General features: G+C 43.4%; 1 protein-coding gene across 1 annotated transcript in view; it reads right to left on the bottom strand.

The window, feature by feature from the left end:
- Positions 1 to 14,111, bottom strand: part of TGFB2 (transforming growth factor beta 2) — an 84,101-nt gene extending 69,990 nt beyond the window's left edge. Inside the window, exon 1 of the mRNA XM_081218878.1 lies at positions 12,378 to 14,111. Within this exon, the coding sequence (XP_081075004.1) occupies positions 12,378 to 12,723 (346 nt within the window). The 5' untranslated portion in view covers positions 12,724 to 14,111. The remainder of the gene's footprint in view (positions 1 to 12,377) is intronic.
- Between the last annotated feature and the right edge of the window lie 8,362 nt (positions 14,112 to 22,473).

The raw sequence follows: 22,473 nt of genomic DNA, 5'->3' as shown, positions 1-22,473 counted from the left end.
AAAGAACAGGCTGCTCTGGTGCTGATCCAGTGCCTCTGAAGTTAAGCCCATGAACTGGATGCAGATAAATGATGCGAATAGGGATGATTTAGGCCAAAGAAAGTAACTGTTAGTTTTTGTAAAAATCAACTTTCAACATCTATGTGTTTGAAGTGGCACTGTGGTATGCATAAACTTTTTCAGATCAGTAAGTTTGGGCGTCCATGTGAAATGCTTTTTAAAAGATGAAACCCCGCAAAAAATAAAAAAAAATAAAAATAAAAATAAAAAGATGAAACCCTATGAAAAATCTGAGACATGAAGAGTCCTAGAGAAATAAAAATTTTTAGAATGACCTGGGCACTTGGTCATGAATAATGGGGTACTCGTATGGCTCAAATAAGTCATAAGAGAAAAACAGTCCTGGAATTAAAATTTTGCATGGGTCATTTACAAAATAACTAAGAAACAATGAAGCTAACTCTAAAAGTGTTGGGACTCATTTTTGCCTGTGATGACACAGCTAAGAAATAAAGCAACAAAACCCAAATACATGGTGTTTCCAGAGTGAGTTTCTGAACTACCTGCTTGGGAATCACCTGGCCTTCTTGTCAAGAGGCAGTTATCTGGAGCTCACCTTAAAACTACAGGATGATAATCTTGGGAATTCCCTGGCGGTCCAGTGGTTAGGACTCCGCACTCTCACTGCCGAGGGCCCGGGGTTCAATCCCTGGTCGGGGAACTAAGATCCCGCAAGCAGCGCAGTGCGGCCAAGAAAAACAAAACAAACAAACAAAAACTACTGAATAATAATCTGGATGGAGGGTAGCAGGCAAAGGTTTGGGAATCCGCACATAGTACTCCAGGTGATTCTTTTGCTTGGTAAAATTCAAGAAGCACTGGTATAGGCCTTTGTGACTTAGAGGTTAGAAAGGCCTTTTACAAAAAGCTCGTCTGAACTCAAAACAAGCCAACCGGGTGGATCACAGAGAAACCGTTCTCTCCTAAGAGTTGCCTGTTCTGAGTAACGGTTTTATGTAGCGTGAAAGCGTCTCTCAGAGAGAAAGCCATTCTTAACGCAATGATAGCTTAAGCAGAATTAAATGTCATTAAAAATGCTGCAGTGAACTCCACATCAAATTGGTCCTGCCCCTCAACCCCTCCCCAGCCCTTCACCCAAACATCCTCCACGCAAACACCATCTCTCTGATAACAGCAACTCTGGAAGTGGGTACTGTCATTTCCTCCCAGCACTGGACGACCGTGAGTTTCTACTCCACTTAGAGAATTCCCAGCAAATGTTACTGAGAAAGGGCAAACCGTTGATCCCCAGTGTCTAAGGACTCGGGGTCAGCTTGGCTCAAGACCCTCTTTCTAGAATCCTGATACAATTGCCAAAGAATGAATGACATTAGACATGACCTTATACACATAGTTTCATTACTGATGGTGATGTTTTCTGACAGTGGAATCCTTCTGAAATATTTCTCTCTACAAGACAAACCAGCACCTGCCACCTAATTCCATGGAGGAGAAAAGCAAAAGTTGAGTAGGTGAAACAGCGTTCGCTCAGGAGTGGGTTGCTTCACAGATGTGACCAGTGAACTCTACTAATACGCTTAACAACCTAAAGCTTGACACTCCGGGGAGGTACACATGAATGACTAAGATACTATTCAGATCAAAATGACTGTGTAATAGACATATGTCAGGGTGAGAACTGCTGCCTTAGAACCTGACGTGACAGCCATGATTCTCCTTTGGTTCTGCCCGGCTACTTCCGGGTAAAAGCTCCTACCTCTGTTTCTCTCTCCTTAACTTCCAGAGCCCCGGATGCTAAGGTGTGAACTTGGATGTAGAAACACTTCCCCAACCGAAAACCCTGACAGACCGCCAAGTGGGCAGTTCCTTTACCAAATCATCCGTCTTCTACAAAGAAATGTCCTCAGTCTGTGATTTTCCTTTTTTTTCTCCTTCTAAAGTCGAATCAGAATAAGTCACCCACCTTCCCCCTCCGCCACCAGCCCCCATTTTGGCCTTTCTCAGCCAGCAACTGAGTTATAGGAGTTTATTATAAAGTAAGAAGAAACAACTTCAATGGCATTGTCATTAAGTTGTGAAAATGAGATTAAGTCAATGGATAGGGAAATAAATGACCCTATAAGAAGAAACCACCCCCCCAGTGGAAGGAATGACAAAGGGACGGCTACAAGTGGTCTAGAGAGAATAACTCCTGATGAATTTGGTCTAAGAAGTGTTGAATTCCCAATACTGAAATGACTCCAAAACTTAAACATTAAATTTCCCAGAAAATTCTCATTTATGGGCAATAATATATTTTAGCGCTCTTAAAATGCATTAAAAAATATGGTCTTCTCTTTTAGATAGTGCTTCCCCCGAGATCTGCAAAGACCAGTGGACTTCTGATCGTTTCAATTTCTTTCTCAAAACCGAACTGTGCATTCTCGTTCACAAGCTGAAGTAACAAATAAGGATTCTTACAACAGCCTGAAGTTATGAATGAGCAGTTATTTGTGAACTAGCTTGTCAAGACAGATGTGGTATTTGTCAGTGTGGTGTGGGTTAGATAGCAAAAGCCAAATGAACGGAGCGCCAAGGTCAAAGTCACAACATTTTTCTTTTTCTTCCTTGAGACTGGAAAGATGCTACAGCATTTCCTGAAACAAACACCTCCAAAAAAGCAGCCTTGCTCTCCAACAGCTGCCCCATGACTCTCCTTTCAGAAACACCACGTCTCTCCCTCAGGAACGTCCTGCTTCCTAATTACTGACATGGAGCCCGCGAGGAAGGCCCGAAGGGAGAGTGACAGTCTCTCTGTGGACAGAGATGTGTGCGGCATGCCAGTGTGAGAGCAAACAGCTGCCCGGGGAGGTTGGAAATGCATTTGAACTATTTTCAGAAGGTCTGGGCTTTGTAACATCCAGAAAGCATTTTCCATTTGCTTTAAGTTCCTCAAGTTGTTGTGATTAAAGGAACATCTAAGCCCCACATTTTTGACTTATCAGGCAGAACCAAATCCAAGGGCTCATTTTTGAGAATGAAGGGATGGGGGCTGGTCCACACAGAGGAGCTTTCTGGGCACCAGCAGTCTTTCCCTCCTTGTAACAGACGCTAAATCCAGTAAACTCAATTCCTCTTGGATGGCAACGTCTTCTCATACCAACGAAGTGGTTTTACTCGGTCGCTCCGGGAAAGCCAGGATGCTACCCCACACAGAGAGCATTCTGCTCTGTTAACAGCTACCCTGGACCTAGTACGGCCTCTCCTCTCTGACATCACCTCCTAAGTTTTCATTTCCTCCTCAAATCCTCTGTGGTGACTCCTCCACTACCCTCTCCCCTTCCTCCCATCCATCCTCCTCTGGGAGACTTCTACCCCCTAATGGCATTTTGTTGCTAAAGTCTCTTTTTAAATGAGTCGCCTGACAGTGAAGAAACTGCTGTGGCTGGTGCCTGGTCATGGAGATGCAGGGAGGTCCAAACGTCCTGGCTTCCTTCTCAACAGAGCCTCTCCCCAGGGGAGCGGGTGAGACAGGGGGCCTGGGAGGAGGGGCCGCGCCAGCCCAGAGGCACGTTGCCCACAAGTCCCTTCTGCATGTTAGACTTTTCTGAGCAATACCCTCCCCCCATCCTTTGTTGGATTTCAGCCTTTAAGGCCCAGAAAGATAAAGAGGTGAGTGCTATGTGACTCATACATGTACTCAGAGAGATCCGTTAAAATAACTTTAAACATTTTTTCCCTAGAAATGTAAAGGCCCTTTGAAACAACTGGTAACATCTTGAGATGTCAAAAAAAAAAAATCAAAACTGGATATGAATGCACTGAGCATGCACAGCAAGACACTCCAGCTGGGAGGAATCCATGGTGCGGATCTCCTGCTTCTGGTGCCAGAGGTGGCGATTACCCGTCGGAGGCTCTTAAAGTTTACTAAATAGAAACGTTTTCTGAGGGCAGATATCATGCTCCCACTTAATTTTATTTTCGATGTGCTTCTAGGACATAGCACTCTGCTACATGCACATGGACCGCTATTCTCCCAATCCACAAATATTTATGTGACTTCACTGATTTTACATATTTTTCATATTTTCATACCTCTCAAATCCTGGTGCCCTCTTAGAATCAATGGCACGTTACAATTAATCGGCAATGATATTTCTTTTTAAGTGGCATATAAAATAATGGTGCACTGTAAAATCAACAGCGTTTGAGATTCAGTGAATGACAGCTGCCATGTAAAGCAAGCCTATTATGTGCCAGAAGCAGCTGCACTTGGCCTTTCTCTGCATGTCATCATCCATCCTCTACAACCCTAGGGGCAGATATCATCTTCTTCATCGTTACAAGTGAACAAACTGAGATCAGCTTAAGTGCAGGGGCTTCGGCCTGGTCACCAAGCCAGTGATGGCAGAGGTAAGACCTGAATTCAGCAGGAAGCAGCTTAAATGTCAATGAGGCAGATTTAATAACTTGCACGGAGACAGCCAAGTTGCTAACCCAAACGAGACCACATGTTAACAACTGCCATTGGCCTGGAGTAGGACTTCTTGTCTTTGATGCTCCCTCTTCCCTTTCAGCCTCTGAGATTCCTCTGGTGCAATTCCCTTTTATTTATTCTCTTTCTTTTACTTCTTGGGGCTGTCTGGCTCTCAAGTCTGTGCTCACTGTACAACACCATCCTGCCTTCCTCAATAAATTAATTTTCTGTGAGAGACAAGACGAATCACCCATCAATCAAATTTATAAACATTTTGTGAAGCAAATGGTTGCAGTTCAAGATCAAGACCAGGAGACTTGAGAAATCACAATTTTTGTATCAAACAAGTGCAGAGATAAAAGTGGAAGAATGTGTTAGAGGCAAGAAGAGAGACCCAGGGTGGTAGGAAAGGCTTCTGAAGTATATTTCCTTCTGGAGGGAAAGAATGCAGAGCTTCTATGAATGTAATTCCTGCCAGGTGAGGACAGTCACCACCCTTTCATGGAGGGGCTGTATCATTTTGCAAGAGGGCAGGAGAAGTCATGCTCTCCATTTCCTGGTCTCTATTTGGGGCCTCTATTACTTATGGTACCTAAAAGTCTGACTTCCAGTAAGACATCACTGATAGAAATCGTTATAGCCATGTCCTCATATGTCACAGGGAAAATACCAGTCTGGACCGTATAGGGTCACTTTTGAGTGTGAAATAAGTGCACGCATGTAAAATGTTTAAAACTATGCTTGGCACATAGTATGTACCCGATGAGGGTTAGCTTTCATTATCATCATTATCACCATCATTTTCATTTTTATCTGCAAAACTGGAAACAGGAACTGAATGGTTCTGAGAAGCCTGTGTTGCCTTCAGCACAGGGACAAGTTCCATCAGGAACGCTGTCCCCCAAAACGGAGGTGAGTCGATTTCTGTCTCTCCATATCTCCTGGTCCTAATGATTTGAACTCTTGATCCTTCTTCTGGTAACTCAATCTTATTCTCTAAAGGGAAATGCTCATTCCTTTATTAAGCATTGATGGAGCAACAACAATGTGCTGTAAGAACATAGGTAAGTTAGAGTGGGTTCTGAGGCAGTTTACAAACCAATGAAGAAGACAGGTCAGGACACAGCTAGATTTTACCTACAGCAAAAGAAAAGAGGCTGAGCTAGAGATGAATATCAGTATTGTGAGAGTGCAGAGGAAGAGCTACTTACATAGGACAAAGAACATCAGCGAAGGTTTCATAAGGAGATGGTACGAACTAAACCTCGAAGGACATTTAAAGGTGTTAGAAGATGGATCTCTAAGTGGAAGAAATGACATAAACAAAGGGCGGGAGGCACAGAAATAAAGGGCCCATTTGGGTAAAGGCAAAGAGGGTGATCTGGCTGGAGTGTAGTTTTCTTGGGGGGATTTAGTTGGGGGGCTGCTGAGCAAGGAGGAGGGGCCTGACCCTGAAAGGTCTTGGATATTATCTAAGACATCTGAGATCTTACCTACGAAGCCTAAATTCTCAAGGCCTCCCTGTATGAGGATTAGATAGTGCTGGGCATGCTGGATTACCAGCCCTGCCAATCTCTGTTCCCAGCCCCTTAGGTGGCAAAGGTCACCTAAGGACCAATCCGAGTGAGCCAGGGAAACAGATCCACTGAGTGGAACTTACTAGGAAATGAGTGAGTTGTTGGTCCCGAGACATCCCAGGCTACTGGTGGGAGTGGTCCCCAGGGCATCACTTTTAATCATATTGGAATATCTCTAAAATATCTCCTTTTAATATCTCATAATCAATGGCACATTATAGTCAATTGTCAGTGATATTTCTTTCTCTGTGGCACATAAAATAACAGTGCACCTTAAAATTGATGGTGTCTGAGAATCAATGCTTAACAGCTGGCATGCAAAGAAGGTCTACTAAGTGCCAGAAGCAGAGCTCAGGACTTCTTTACACAGGTCATGGTCAGTCCTTTGCAACCCTAGGAAGCCAGCATCTTCTTCATCTTTACAAGTGAAGAAATGGAGCCATGGTTGAATGAAGTTCACCACCCTACACACAGATATTCCAGAAGAGAGAAGAACAAGAAGGCAATTTAGAGCCTGTGGGGAATTGGTCAAGGGGGAGTGCTGATGCAGAGTCAAGGCCACCAAGCCAATCCGGAAGCAAGGTGGTGGTCAGAGTGCAGTGCAGTTCTAACCTATCAGAGGTTGGAAAAGAAACAAAACCAATGACAACCACCAAAACCCACTTGTGACTGCAGCATGAGGCGAATTTCACCCCAACATAGGATGGAAACAAGCTTTTCAGTCTAAAGAAACCCATCAGAGAATCCCTAGCATGTGATTAAATTGAAACTACCTGGAGAACATCGAATTCCTAGGTTAAAAAGTATCTTTGTTTAAAAAATATTAAAAACCCAAAGCACACCATATGGTTTCAAAATGACAATGGAAACGTTTGTTTATCTCGGCCAGAGGCACATTTCATCAAGCTGTTCAGAATCTGCAAAGTGGATCCACCCTTCGGCAGGCAGTCGGGCTGCCTAAGGAGAGCGAGCACATCTGGCAAATCCACATCCTCTCTCCAGGATCCCTCAGGACCGGAAATGCTACATCAAGAGAGCTGACAGGGCTGTTTCCAGAGCTCTTCCCTGTAGGCTCTTTGCTCCCGGCTCACCTTAATCCTGAACCTGTAAAGGGCTGGGGGTGGCGGTGGGGAGGGAGGAGTCCCCCCAGAATCCCACCTCGGTGGTCAGCTTGTACGTCTCTCCCAGGGCCAGGCTCTTCCACTCTATTTTCCCTAACCTTCTAAAAATGCAGCTTGAAGTGTGTTGTAATCTCTGGGCAAAGGCCTAGGAGTCAGTGACCTCCTTTGTTCTAACCCAGATTTGATATGGGATCAACAGTGAGTCATTAGCCCTTTTCTCACATCTCAGTTTCCTCTAGGAAACAGGATCTGTCATTCTTTCATATCTTTTTATATGAAAGATGCTGTGACTGGGTTACATCAGCATCTCTTCACCAGGGAGAAGGCATCGTTCAGAAAGTGCAGCTCCTTGAGTAGACCCCAGGGGTCGCTGTGGAGACACAGAAGGCTCCCGGAGCCTCTGCCAGGTCAGCTGGTCCCCATCTACCCCTCCAGCTTCACAAAGCCCAGCCTCCATCCAGGGGGGACTCCTCAGGAGAGGAGACCGGCCTCCCTTGGCAACAAAGACGGCCCAACTGCTTCAGTTATAACCAGTAGATCTCTTTGAGGAGTTTTCCTAGACTTTGAAAAGTAAAAGAAAGGAGAGAAAATCCTGGAAGAGAACGTAGCCTAAAGTTAAACGCGACCACAATTAGGCACTAGAGTTAGTACAAGCAATGATGCAATACAAGTGGGGGAATTAAAGTTGGGTCTGCTGTGTATTAATAACTCAATCATTGGGGAAGTCTAGGGAAGGGGTTCAAGTCTGTCTCTCTCTCTGTGTGTCCCTCTTTCTCACACATCCACAGAGAATTCCCCCCCGCCGTGTGTGTGTGTGTGTGTGTGTGTGTGTGTCTCTTTCTCACACATACACAGAGAATCTGAAAAATAAAATCCCTATCACTTTGCTGTATACCTGAAACTGACACAATATTGTAAATCAACTATAGTTCAATTTAAGAAACAGAAAAAAAATCCCTGAACATCAAGCAAAAATAGTACTATGTTCCAGCAACTGCTAATATTTTCCTTCATCGGGCAATTGGCTGATAGTCCAGCAATGTGTACACAGAAAGATATATCCATGAATAGAATGTTAAGTTGCATCCCCCCCCAAAAAAAAACCATAGTGCTATTGGTATTCTTTCTATCTTCCTCAATTTCACTTGGAAAGCTACAGGGGAAACAGAAAAAGAGATTGCTTGGTATTAAATGTTTAGCATTTATGTGAAACAATTACAAAGGAAACCTCACCGTAATGTCTCAGGCTGTATATTTTAGTTTATCTAATTCAATACGATAGAATAAACCAACATGATGATTTACTTTCTTCCGTTGCCGAGCTTGGAGATTCCACTCTTCCTTAACATGAGCTGCTTATTTTCCTTGCAAGGAAAATCCACGATAATCCTTCACTTCTTTTTTCTCTGTCCTGACTAACAACACATTGCTGCTGACTGAAGTTACAGATGGGTGGAGCGACACCCTTACTTAGGCTAAATGAATGGGAGCTTTTGATGCCTCTAATTTAGGCCCTTTAAGATCATAATAATAAAGTATACACCATACCAAAGAGTCAAGTTCATCGTCCCACTTACTTCAGAAAAGTTTCTGATTATCTTTCTATTCCATGTTAATGTCCTTTTGATGATAAAGATGTTTTACTTTCAGATTATTACTTTGGAAATGGTACTACTAGCAGAATTCAGCAACTGCAAATAAATCCCAGGGTTACCGGCTTTCTCCACGTGGGGATTACTGACATTTGGAGCTGGATAATTCTTTGATGTATGGGGGTGGCGGGTGGAAAAGGGACCTTTCCTGTGCATTCTAGAATGGTGAGCAACATCCCTGGCCCTTCCACTCCCAATCATGACAACCCAAAATGTCTCCAGACATTTCCAAATGTTCCCTGAGGGTGTGGGTGGGGGAAGGAACAAAATCACCACAGTTAGAACCACAACACGTGCCTGATCTGTTACATGGAAAAGAGAGGGGAAAGAAAGAAAATAAAACTTTTTGTCTCTTCCTTTTTTTTGACTGTCGAAGGGTCTACATATTTTAATTGTTAATCACTTGGATTCTTACTCTGTTATGTGGAATCACTCTTTCTAAATTTCTAAAGCCCCGTACGGTGTCTTTTGAATAGATGTGCTTGAAGTTCAAGTGGATTGTCAAAAGGACGAGAAGTCCACTAATTCCCACTGGGTAAAGTATGGGTAAACCTTAGCATAACTCCACTTTGAGCCTTAAACTAACAGCATGTGAAAAGATCAATACGAATAAATTCAAAACTAATCAGATCCCTTCTTCAAATGTTGACACAGTATTATTTATATCCCATAAATACCTTCTTGACTAAAATTCATCCTAGGAGATTGGCACCTGGCCAGTTCTATTCATATTTACTGTATTTATATAGTATGCTGGGCCAAGGATAATATTTAAGACAAAATATGCCTGAAGGCATATACAATATCTCTTATATTTTTACTTTTAAAACTCTGCATTGCTAAAAACATTTTGTCTGAACTGTATAAAATGTCCTGCAAAGGGCTACCACCAATCTGTAATGATATATAGCTCACTGAGTATGATTAGAGCATATTTGTAATATTTGAGCTGAAGTCACTCCCTGAACGCTAATAAGTTGGTGGTAAAAAGTGAACCAGTGATCTTTCCCATGCCTTCATCTCTGGGGATTATGACCCGCCGCGGATTCCCTTCAAGAAATGACAGGCACACTTCCTCCCCACCATCTCTTCAGGGAGGACCGAGTTAAAAGTTAGGCGGAAAGGTCCTAAAGAAGGAAAGCTGGTATATAAGCCAATGCTGTCCTTTCAGTTTGCCCTTTAAAAATATGGTGGAGTGATTTTTTTTTCTTTTCTTCCTTTTTTTTTTGGAAGGGTTCACTATATTCCAGTATAACTAGAAAGTACTGGAAAATCAGTTAACCTACTTTCTATAAAATTATCCACAGTCCTAGCACAGTAGTATCAAATCTGCTATTAATAAGGCTTTCTGCTCCTAAACTTCCTTTAAGGCTTTAAGAAGCCTGTACTCTTTGTAGGAAGACTGATCATTTATACTTTATCCTGCACTGATCAGAGGCTTTCATTTCTTTGGTAGCTGGGAGAGGAAGCAGAAGGGAATCCACACACGCACCTGATATGCCAAGCTCTGAGATCCTAATAATTTGAGAATTTTTTCCAATTTGGTGATGATGATAATCTTGCGTGAGATCACCTCAGTTCTTTAGACTGAAGAGTGCTTGAAGAACAAAGAATGAACACCCTCTTGGGTAGTTTGTTCTCCACACCCATCTCGTGAAGGGATCAGACCTCCTCTCTGTTATGAAAGTGCCAGCAATTCATAAGAGCTGTTGCAGGTAAACACTGAAGGCTTGGCTTGTTCTGCTTCTACATAACTGCCCGCCTGCCTAAATTCCAGTAGAACGGTTGCACTTGCACGTGCTAGAGAATGCACACTGACTCAACTCCCTGTTGGGTCTCAATGACTTTGGACTAATTACAATGAACTTTCTTTCCTAATTATCTCCTTGGCTCCACCCCAGGTAGAAAGCTTTCCTTCACTCCCCGAGGGGGAATCACCAGGGTGGAGTGTATTTATCACCATTGTTTTGTATGGTGACATAATTACAATAATAAAATCATCCCGCTTGCCAGGATCTCCTGCCTCAGCTCTGCTCTTAAACAAGAAGAGATGATGCTGCAGCAAAACAGAGGTCGCCAGGAAGCCTGGGGTTGGATACTTCAGCTGACAATCTGAGACCATCAAATACAAGACATGGCAAGTCCCGGAACTACGACTTGTCAAACTAAATATAAATATTCAAAAAGAAAAGCACCACCCTGCAATTAGAACCTCTAGGATAAAATTACCAAGATGGCCATATTATCTCTGTAGGCAAGACACAGAGACGTCGTGAAGGCTGCCAGGGAGTATATAGGGCATGGAAAGGGGAGGAGAGAGATGGGCAACCAATGAAAAGTGTACGACTTGGGATTTGGAATAGGCAAATGTTGGAGCTCTTTTTTTTTTTTTTTTTTTTCTTTTTCTTCTTCCTGGTATTTAACCCTCTCAGGCATCAATATATGCTTCTTCTTCTTTTCTTTTTTTAAAGAACTTGGAAATCATTCTAAGCTAACTGCGCTCTTCCCTTCCCCTCAAAGAACACAACAATAAATCATTTGCTCCCGTTGCTACTGTATGCCAGCTGGTTTTGAGGACACTGCCCTCAGAGAAGCCAGTTTAAAAAAAAAAAAAAATCGGCTGTCTTCTACGCTGAGATTTAGGAATGCAACGAAGTGACTGCAGGAAGCCTATGAAAGGGCAGGGAACACCGGGCTCAAGAGTGAGAAAGATAAACGATAAACGCATAAGAAAAAGGATCTGCTACACCGGCGATTTTAAGGAGGCAGGTTTGAGTGAATTCTGAAAAAAATAACGTGAAGGAAAAACCCTTTTAAACGTAGTCAGCAACGAAGCTGTCCTTTCTACCATTCCAGGTGAAATCAAAAGGGGACGTGGTTACAAGATCTCGCCTTGGGGGGAATGTAAACACCTCGCCGAGGCAGGAGATTCAAGAATTGAGGGGTTGGAGGTAGGTTTTTGGAGGGGTCTCCAGATCGGGTTTTGTCTTGGCGACGCTGACATTTTTTGGGGAGTTAGAGACAATAGGGAAGGCTTGGGGAATCAGCTGATAGGTCGGCACGGAAAGGGGCGCCTTCCGGAGAGGCTAGTTTTGAGCCACTTTTTTTTTTTTTTTTTTTTTTTTAACCCCTCGTGCACCAGTTCGGCGGGCTTCAGGCCAATCGGAGCAAAGAAAACAAACCCACCAAGGTTTCCCGGTTTAACGCGGCCCCAGGGAGCGCCTCCAAGTTTGACAGAGGGCTGACTCCTAGCCGGTGGCCGAGTTGAGAATTCCAGGGAAGAGAAAAAAAGAGAAAAACGCCTTATAAAAGACGGGGGCGTTGGGGGAAGGGAGAAATGGAGAAAATTAAAAGTCGCAAGTCCACGTTTTAAAGCCTAACGTCCTCAAGCACACAACTGGCAAGGAGGTGGGTGGGACGGAGGACAGGAGCAGGGGAAGGAGAGAGCTGGGGCCCCGGAGAGGGCAGGGCGATCCCTGGAGTGGCTGCGGTTCTGGAAGCCTCGGGCAGCGCTAAGCCCCGGGGAGTGGAAGCGGGGAGCGGTACTTACTTTCCGAGGGGAAGAAAGGCGGCATGTCTATTTTGTAAACCTCCTTGGCGTAGTACTCCTCGTCGCTCCGCTCGCGCTCGCAGGCGGCCGCCCTCCGGCTCGCCTTCTCCTGGAGCAAGTCCCTTGTGCTGTTGTAGATGGAAATCACCTCCGGGGGGACTTCCTCGGGTTCGGGGTAGTCTTCTGGGGGGCTGGTGAGTTTCAGCTTGCTCAGGATCTGTCCGCGGATCGCCTCGATCCTCTTGCGCATGAACTGGTCCATGTCGAGCGTGCTGCAGGTAGACAGGCTGAGCGCGACCGTGACCAGATGCAGGAGCAGAAAAGCGCTCAGCACACAGTAGTGCATTTTTTTTTAAGGTGGAAAAAAAATTTTTTTAAAAAGTAAAAAAGTAAGAAAAATAAAAAAGAAACCAACAACTCTCAAAGTACGGATCAGGTAGATTTTTTTTTTTAATGCGAAACTTTTGCAAACAATCGGGAGTCAATGTCCGAGCGAAAAAGCTATCTTGCTTGAATTCCTTTAAAAAGAAAAGGCAAGTCGTTCTCCAAGTGGAAATATTAATACACGACGGGCAAGGGGGAAGCTTCACTTGGGGGAGTCAGCAAAAGTTTTCTTGGAGCGACGAGATGGGGACAAAAAAAGAGACGAATGGCTATTAGGCAGAAATAAATTTAGGAGGAGGAAACGGAGTTCAGTGTGTCAGTTTCGGGTGCGGAGTGGCGGATCCGAACTCGGCTCCTCCGGCCAAAAGGGAAGAGATGAAAAGGTCCCGGGGCTGGCAGCGGGCGCGCCGGCGGGAGGGCCGCGGGCGGCGCTGTCAGGGGGGCGGCCGAGGCCGGCCGGCTCCAATTTATATATTTAAAGAAGGAGCGGCGCGGCCCTGCCTTCCACTACGGCGCTGAGAGCAGGAGCAGCAGCAGCTCCGGAGCGGAGGGGCGCACACGTGTGTGAGTGTGTGTGTGAGTGTGTGCGCGCGCGCGCGCCCGTGTGCGCGCGCTGAGAGCGAGCCCGGCCCCGGCGGGGAGGCGGGAGCGCTTCGCGCTGCGCCCGGGACTCGGCCGCGTCCGGCGGGGGCCGCGGGGGCCGCGGCGAGGATCCTGCTCCCGGAGGTGCGCGCGGGGGCCGATACCCCGGCCGGCGCGCCGACCCGCCCGGTCACTCCACGTTGCCGCCGCCGCCGCCGCCGCCGCTGGCGAACGCGTCCGGCCTCCAGCTCCCTCCTTCTGCTCCTTCTCCTCTCGCTCCAAACGCCAACCCGGCAACAGACGAGCGGCGGCCGCCGCCGTGGCTTTCGCCCACCGCGGACCGCAGCGGCAGCCCCGGGACGCGCCGACAGGGGAGTTTTATTCCTAGGGGGTTGCGAAGGGGTCCCCTTGCACTCCCACCCCTGCCCACCCACTCCTGGTTTCTCTCCCACTTGGGCTTTCTCGCTGGGGGCAGTAGGCACTTGGCAGCCTGCAGTAGATCCTCTCCTTCCTCTTTTCTGCAGCCAGGCAGCCCCTCGGCTTGCCCCCGAATGGCTCCCTAGACCGTTATCCTAGGTTCTCCATCCCTCTCGCCAGGCCTCCCTCACTTGCGCTCTCGCCCTTCCCTGTGTGTCTCTCTCTGCCTCTCTCTCGGTCTCTCTGTATCTCTCCCGCTGCCTCTGCCTGCCTCTCTCTCTCCCTCTCTCTCTGGTCGGGAGCTTCTGGAGCTCCCCTCGGAGCGAACCTTCTGCTGCCAGCAGATAACATCACGATCCTGCCTGGGAGGAGAGATTTATAAGTTCTCTCTGAACCACGTGTTTGCCTTCAACGAAGTGACGTGCTAGGATTACAGTCAGAAGTCCTCTCGTTTACTTAGACCACGAGCTCTCCCTGAACCGTTGAGGGGGTGTGGAAATGAGGACGGCTGTGGGGAAGGGAGGGAGGAGGTGGTGTGCGCCCTGACAACAGTGATTTATGCTATTTACTTTATATAGTCATTTTGGACCCGTCTGGTGAAGGACATGCGATCAAGCCTCCCATTTTTACTTCGTGTGGCTCGCTGGCTCACAGCCTCCCAGTTGGGATCACTTGCTCTAGAATGGAAGTCTTCCCTCCTGTATTGTACACACACACACACACACACACACACACACACACACACTCTCTCTCTCTCTCTCTCTCTGATGCAAATGAGCATCAAACAGTTGACTCTGCGCCAGGCAGCCCTGATAGGTCATCCAAGCTCCACCTCCTAGCTTCTTAGTGGCATCATTTTCTGAGATTCCATAGCACCGTGCTGGTACCTCTATCCTAAAGCTTATTTTATTATGGTTTGTTGTTTACAGCCTAGTTCTGCATTTGACTGTGAACGGCTGAAAACAGAGCTCTCTCTTTTGCACCTGGAGGATGAATTCTATTTATTTTACTGTTTGAATGAATGGCTATCTTCTTAATTTGCTGCCTAAGCCACATCTTGACATGGCTTTCTCTTCACCTTCTTCCCCAGCTAGACCTCAGCAATCAGCTTCATTCTTTCCACAGCATATATCCAGGAAGCTGGGATTTTAAGTGTTTGATGTCGCTGTTATACACTACTCGTAACTTGACATTTTCTATTTCAACCTAGTCCAGATTAGATAAATACAAAAATAATTCTTGCCCCTGTACACTTTTTCTTTTCTTTTACCTTTAGTTACTCAAAGTCAACATTTTCATTTCATCATGACAGTAGCCATACCGACTAGACAGATGATTTAAACTGGAAACTGTTGAGTTTTCCCCCAAACTCAAAGCCACTATATCATTCCCTAGTTCAGATGTTCCTCTTATTATAGAAAGGTCACAAAGAACTTTCTCAACTTTTGGAATTTACACTTTCCATGTGTATGGGGCCTATACCATTAGTAAATAGAGGGGTAAATAGTTACAATAACAGTAGCTAACACATATTACACTTAGTAATGTGAGGCAGATCGACAGATGTATATATATGGTCATTTAATCTTCACAACAACATTCTAAAGTAGGTATTATTATTATCATCTCTATTTTGCAGATGAGGAGACTGCGGTACAGAGAGGTTAAGTACCTTGTTCAAGACCATAGTAAGAGGCAGAGCTGGATTCTGCAATCAGAAAGTACTGTCTATGTTCTTATCCACTACGTATTTCTAAGAAGCACTGGTACCAGAATATGTCTGACAAACAGGGATTGTGTGGTGAAGTTAAGTTTGAGAGATACTGGGTACTCTATTGCCTTCTTACAGATTCACAGTTTCCATCATGTTAAAGGCTCTGAGAATCTTACAGAAAATAAAACTGTTTAACCCTTTTAACCCAGCATATCCTGAACTCCCTTGAACATGGGATTTTTTCCTATGAAAACACATCAGAAAACTCTGGAATAAAGGAATTGTTCCAACCAACTTCTGAATAATTCTGAAAATTATGTGTAAATCAGCATTAGCACGTTCCTTTCCTGGAGGTCAATTTCAAATTGAAGCAACTTGAAAGCAGTTAGACAACCAGCTACAACTCCAATAGCCAAAGCAAAATATACTCAAGAGGTGCTGCTATGGGGCTAGTAGTTTCACCAAGTTTTCATCCCTTTTGAGTTGAGTTTGAGAACTGCACTAATCTAGCTATACACAAAGGGGAAAAGTGACTGTTCCTACACGTGGGGCAATTATAGGAAATAAAGCAGGAGCTACTGAGTGAAGATGTGGCTTTGGAAGGTGGCTGGTAACCTTAGGCACCATGCTCCACCAAGGACATAGGCTCAGCCTCCCCTCAAATTAGGGAGACTACCTTCTAGATATAAACACAAATGTACCTGAGGTTAAGTGGATTCAGATTGGAGTGTGGATAAAGCAGCAAAAGTCCATCTCCATCACTGCTAGGAAAGCAATCTAAGCCATAAATCCTTCTGACAACCCCCTTCCCAACATAAACACACACACTTTTGTCCATGGTATTTAGTTTGATGAACACGTACTGCTTACTTTACAACCCCTCAGACTCCTGCCCTGTTCATAAGAGGCTTCTTTTAATTTCCCCGAAGCCCAGGAAGTGAGGACAGGGGAGGGGATGGTAAAACCTTCTAGTGTGGCTGAGGAGAGTGACCTGAGTGTAGCAGGAGAGGAGGCGCCCCTTTCTACCTCTCAGGTGAGCAATCCATTGAAGATGCAACAGGTAAGACTTCAAGAGCTGTCCCCCTGGTTTACCAAAGCCATGCGGTAAAAGGGGATTTCACCCACACAGGCCATCCTGATTACCTCAAGGAGGCAGGTGAGCACAGTGTAAAAGGGGCAGGTTCCAGACTCAAGTTTTCTTGGGTTCAAATATCCATCGCTTTCTGGCTTTGTGATCCTGGCTAAGTTACTCAGACACTTGTGTTAGTTTCTTCATCTATGAAATGGGCATGACACATAGTACCAACAAGTTAAGATTACTGTGAGGATTAAATGACACAAGGTACCAAGAGAGTGTCTAACACAACCTGGCACTTAATATGTGCCCATTAAATGTTAGCGACCTCTTGTGTCCTCTCACTTCTTCATTTCTGTCAGCTCCTTCTCCAACATAAATAGAATGAAAAAGCCAGGGAAGATGCTAATTAGAATTTATGCCTCCTAGCAGTTTCTGTAAGTTCATTTTCATTGTTACTTTAAACATTAGGGTATTTTACCCCCACTAATTGTAGGAAGAAAGGGCAAGAAGATACACTTCGGGTGAATAGAACTCTAAATGATTATCAAAATCCAGTTAAGTCCAAATTCCAGTTTAATACCCTAAAATGGAATTCTTTGTTTTCCAGATCAGTGGGAGAGGGTACAGCCGCTTCCACCACTAGCCCTTCTCTGCTCATTAATGGGTATATTCACTTAACTAATGTGCAGGTCCTACAAGAGCCTAAACAAATGCTTGATATCAAAGCAACTACTCATCCCTGTCCCGGAGTTTTACCCCTAAGGATCACAGACAAGAGTTTGTAATGTAATAGGTCCTTCCTAAGTTTGGTGAAAGAAAAACTTCATTTGTAACAATTTTGAAAGCTTTCCACAATGGTTTCAAGCCTCAAAAACCAGGAGGTGGGGAAAATAAATATACAGAGCTACGCTCAATAGTTACACGTGATACACGCAAAGTAACCCCTTTAATGTGAAAATATACCAAAAGCCTTTTAAGTTCTTACTTGTAATTTTATCTTTGATACCACAATTCAAAAACAATGCTTGGTCCCTAACACTTTTTGTCTCATGTTCTGTATGCATTTTTATGCAAGCTTCTGCTCTCAGAATAAGGAAATGAAAATGTTTAGTGATTTCCACAAGAAAAATCATCCAAATATTGTTTCCATTCTGTATCTATAGGTTTATCCAAGAAAGACGTGATAAAGGACAAAGGATGGCACACTGGCAGGGAGGAAAAGGCTGAAAGAGAAGATCACAGGTGGTGAAGGATAAAGGGGTGAACTCAGGAGACAGGGAAAAGCAGACGTATCAGTAGGTTGTGAGGTTTTAAAGTGATAAACTCCTCACACTTTGATGATACACTGTGGGAACACTGATCTTACCCTTTGGAATTGTGATTAGTTGATGGATTACTGCTGGTGGCTTTGGGGCCCTTCCACCTCTATATTTTCAGCTCCGTGAGATTTCCAACAGGGGGCAACCTCCTGAGGCCTGGATACTGTCACTGCCTTCTGAAATCAGCCAGATTCTGGTTTCTTACCCCCGGTGAAATTCAGCCACTAAAATAGCACTTGGTGATTGATATAAATAAATGAACATTATGGGGACAGCTGTCTTACACTAAAATATGGAGACACGCTTGATAAAATGCTAATGCTGATCAAAAGAAGCCAGCAGCAGAGTTTTCCTTAGTTTTTAGGGCAGGGTTTGACACTTGCCAATTACAGAATCTCTGCTCCTACTTCACTGACCCCACCAGCCCAGCAGTCCCCAGATACATCACAAAGCAAGAGACTGGAATTAGGTTGCTGGGGACAAAGGGAGACAGAGAAGTACAAACAAAGTAAAAATTCAAAGATGAGGAAGGATAAGAGAAAAACACAATGATGTTATAATTAAAATGAGTATGACAACATAAAGTGGAATTTTTATCTTTTTAAGATATATAGTCTTTAAATGAATTTGTCATCATTTCAGTGGGCTTCATAGATTGTGGAAAATTCTGAATGTGTAAATTTCCATGAGCAAAGTTACCAACCTCTATTTCAAACAACCTTGCCTTTCTGCTGCAATTATCCTGCAATTAAAAAATGAAAATAAAACAAAAACCAACAGGCAATAGCAACTGCAGATAAAAAGAAAACCTGGATGTAGTTTTTTTTAATGTTAGAAGGAAAAACTAGTAAATACATATTTTAAAAAGCAAAGTGTAACTACACTTTTAATACGTATTTTAGACAACAAAGCTGTATCGGTAGTTATGATTTGTAAAAGTGGAGACTGAGGGCCACAAGCTTTTCCTGATGTTTGTTTCAAGACTTAGAAAAGAAAGTTAGTTCTTACATCGAGGGCGACCATATAATTTATCACACAAACCTGAGCACTTGCAAGACTGAAGAGGATGTTTTTCATCAATACACAGGACACCAGGGGTAAACCAGGACTGTCCCAGATTGTCACCCGAAAATGAAGCTACTTCCCAATCGGAATCTGTAACAATGCATCAATTAACTTTTCACCTTTTCTCGGTTCAGTATGATATATGTTGCGTATTTCCAAGCCTTTTTTTTTTCTTTGCCTATGCTACCGATTCTAATAATCACTATCAGAGCTATAATTTGAAAATACTTGTACGATTTTTAGCATTTACATAAACATGCACCACCCCCAAAATGAAGTTCCTGAGAGGTGCCTGGTCAAGATTCTTCTGAGCTCCATGAAAGCCCATCCCCCACACAGACAGGAAGAAGAGGATGAAGATGAAAATGGGGATTAACAAGTATTTCATGTATTCTGGGTACAGCCGAATTCATTTTTAAATTTTGGAAAGTGAACAATAGATAAAAGAATCTGAAAGGTAAAAATAAAGTGTCCTCTTCCTGTTTTAGTGTACAGAAAGAACAGAATGTTTCTGTCATTTGCTGCTTCCGGGTCACCTAATACTGACTTTTTACATGTTAATCTTCCCTGTTTAGTAAACAGGGAAGGCTGCAACAAAACCAGGGACACCTGGGAAGTTAATGTCACCTACAGTTCTGGTTTCATTTTAGAGTATTTCAGTTATCTCTATGTGTCTTTTCAAGTACAAAGGCAGTATCTTTACAGTCAGTATCAAATGGCAAGCTGTTTATCATAGACCAAAGAAATAAATCCATAAATGGGCATGTGCTATGACCCAAAGAGACTTCAGCAATACACAAAAATGATTTTGACTACCTGGTTATTAGAGATAAGCTTTTGTTTTTTAAGAGGTCTTTGTTAATTAAGTTACTTAAGGTCACTAGACAACAGATTGTTGCAAGGTCAATCTGGTTATTTGACCAGTTATAACGGTTAAATGGAATCGATACCCCGGTTGTACTGATTGTTCAGAAACTAGTCCCTCGCCTGGTGTGAGGGCTGGAGGGGAATCCTTTAATTCAATGATAGCCTAAATCGTGCCACCTAGAGGAGAAAAGTGGTATGTCCTACAGCTTCCTATTTGGAGAAAACTAACATACTCAATTTCCCTGGGTATTTTCATCACAGCCTATTAAACAATGATACAATATCATCTGGCTGTAATTTTTTTTAACTACTGTAATTAACTTTCACCTCAAGAATATTTCCCATTGACTTTTTTTCCCCAGAGGAAAAATAAAGGTTACTTGTTATCTCCTAGCCAATAACATTCTAAACTAAAATCTAGTCTTCATTTTTACAAAGCATAATTTGAATATCTAAATTCCTAATAGCAAAAATGTCAGCACTTACACTTTTATGAGCCATCTAAAGTCATTAAGTAACAACCAGAGCTATGGGCAATATATTGTATCTTAGTATAAAAGGAGCTAGTCACGTTCCAATAGATAAAACTATTGGACACTACTCCAGTACTTAGTAGTAGTTCCATTTCTGCAGCATCAAGATAATTAAATAGCGAAGTTTTAATTATCAGACATACTCAAACAAGATCTATAATAAATTCTCCAATAGTACACTGTATAATAAACTGACAGTAGCAACCAAAACAAAGCCTGAGCTGACAAGCTACCTTTAAATTGCTAGTGCCAGGAAAATGTTCACCTTTTGATACGTGCCGTCTTCCCCCACCTTCCACTGGCCATAGGTTCGTGTCATGAGTAAATGAGACTAAAAAATGTCATATGCCTGTTTATTTTTCCCAGAGCAAAGTGCAATTTCTAGAATCTCATTTTTCTATAAGACCTTAATAATTTCTAGAATGTCATTTTCTATACATTAGTATCATCTACAATGTGAAGAATCACCACTGTGTTTAACAGCTCTATGACTGGAGCTTGGACTCAACTGTATTAATAACTGTGAACTTGGGCAAGTTATTGAACCTATTGCTTGTTTCCTCAACTATATGTTGGGGACAATAACAGCACCTACTTCACAGGGTCATAGGAAGACTGACTGGATGAGTTAAGGGCATTATCAACTGCTAAATACTATCTGGCACACAATAATTACTGTATAAATGTTTGCTGTTCTTATGACTTGCTCTGGTCCAACTTATACTTGACTGGTTGATGGGCCGACCTTCATGCAGTTATCAGTTGCACCTCTCCATGTCAACCCCCTGGAGTGTTCTATTAAGACAGTATTTAGAGTTTTGGTTCTGGAACAGCTGAAGTAGACAGTAAATATATTTTAATTTCTCATTACAGGTCAGGATCTTGGTACTCAGTGTGAACTCGACTTTTCAGGCCGCCAAAAATTATTTTCTTAAAAAAAGAATGTATTATGTTCTTCTATTCATCTAATGAATTTCTGGCATTTGAAGATTTTACTTATGCTATCCATAATTTCTTAATCTTACATTTTCAGTCTACATGCAATTCTTGACACGTGATTTCACCAGTCTTCACGCCATCATGTTAAATGGGAGCACAAAAGTGGAAGTACCACAGTTGACGTGTGTGTGTGTCCTCAAGTCACTGAACTTGTAGGCTGTCTAGAATTTGTTATTAAAAATAATGCTATTATACTGTTCACACAGCATTTTCTGTAATTAGGATCTTTTCCTGCGGAGGGTTTCTAGAAGTAGAATTACTGGGTGAACACAAATTTTACTATCTGCCAGACTTTAAACTTTTGTGGGAGGAACTCATTATCTAGAAGAGGAATGATTATGATTACAGAGATCAGAAATGAATAACAAATCCACATGCACAGCATCTAAACCTCCAAATACATAATACTGTTTCCTGAGACCCTCCCTACTACATAGCAGAGTAGGCACTGTGCTAGACAGACGCTGTGCACGCATTATTCCAGTCCCTCCAATATACACAAACATATCCCTGTGCCTGAGGTACATGCTAGCCTTAAAAAGTTTTAAGACATTTTTGCAATGACACGTGGCTTAATGTGAGTCCAAACTGAACTCTGAACTCAGTTCTGATTCCAAAATTTTGCCTTCTGTCATCTAACAATGAATACTGATATTTCTAAAAATATTCCATGTAAATATAACCTCATTTATCATTAAAAAGTGTACTTGGGAGTCCTCGTAAGGACCAAAATATGGCAGCTGTGTCATGCAATAGATATTCCTATCATTCCTACCATTTGTAGAGAAGGATAATGTCACCTTGAACCTTTTGGACTCTGAGCTTTCACTATTTATAATACACTTAAGAGATCCCAGTGTTATTGTACAAAGACAAATATTATGTAGAAACAGCCCTGATGTTGTGCTTGGTACTACTCAGTATTTCAGGGTAACTGCTGTGTCTGGCTGCCTGGCTGATGTTTTGAGAGCTGATGTCAATCCCTTGTTTATGTCCATCCCATGGGAGGGGTTCCATTTTTACCGAAGACTGAAGTCTGGCTCTGCGAGCACGCGGAGGCAACTGTCTAGAAGCCTCAGGGTGAATCAACAGCTGCAAGGCCACCCACACAAAGGACACGGCTCTCAGCTGTTTCTCC

This window comes from Mesoplodon bidens (genome assembly GCF_964165515.1).
Source record: "Mesoplodon bidens genome assembly, chromosome: 2".
NCBI lineage: Eukaryota > Metazoa > Chordata > Mammalia > Artiodactyla > Ziphiidae > Mesoplodon > Mesoplodon bidens.
Note: the sequence above shows the minus strand (reverse complement) of the source record. Positions and strands in the feature narration are given on the sequence as shown.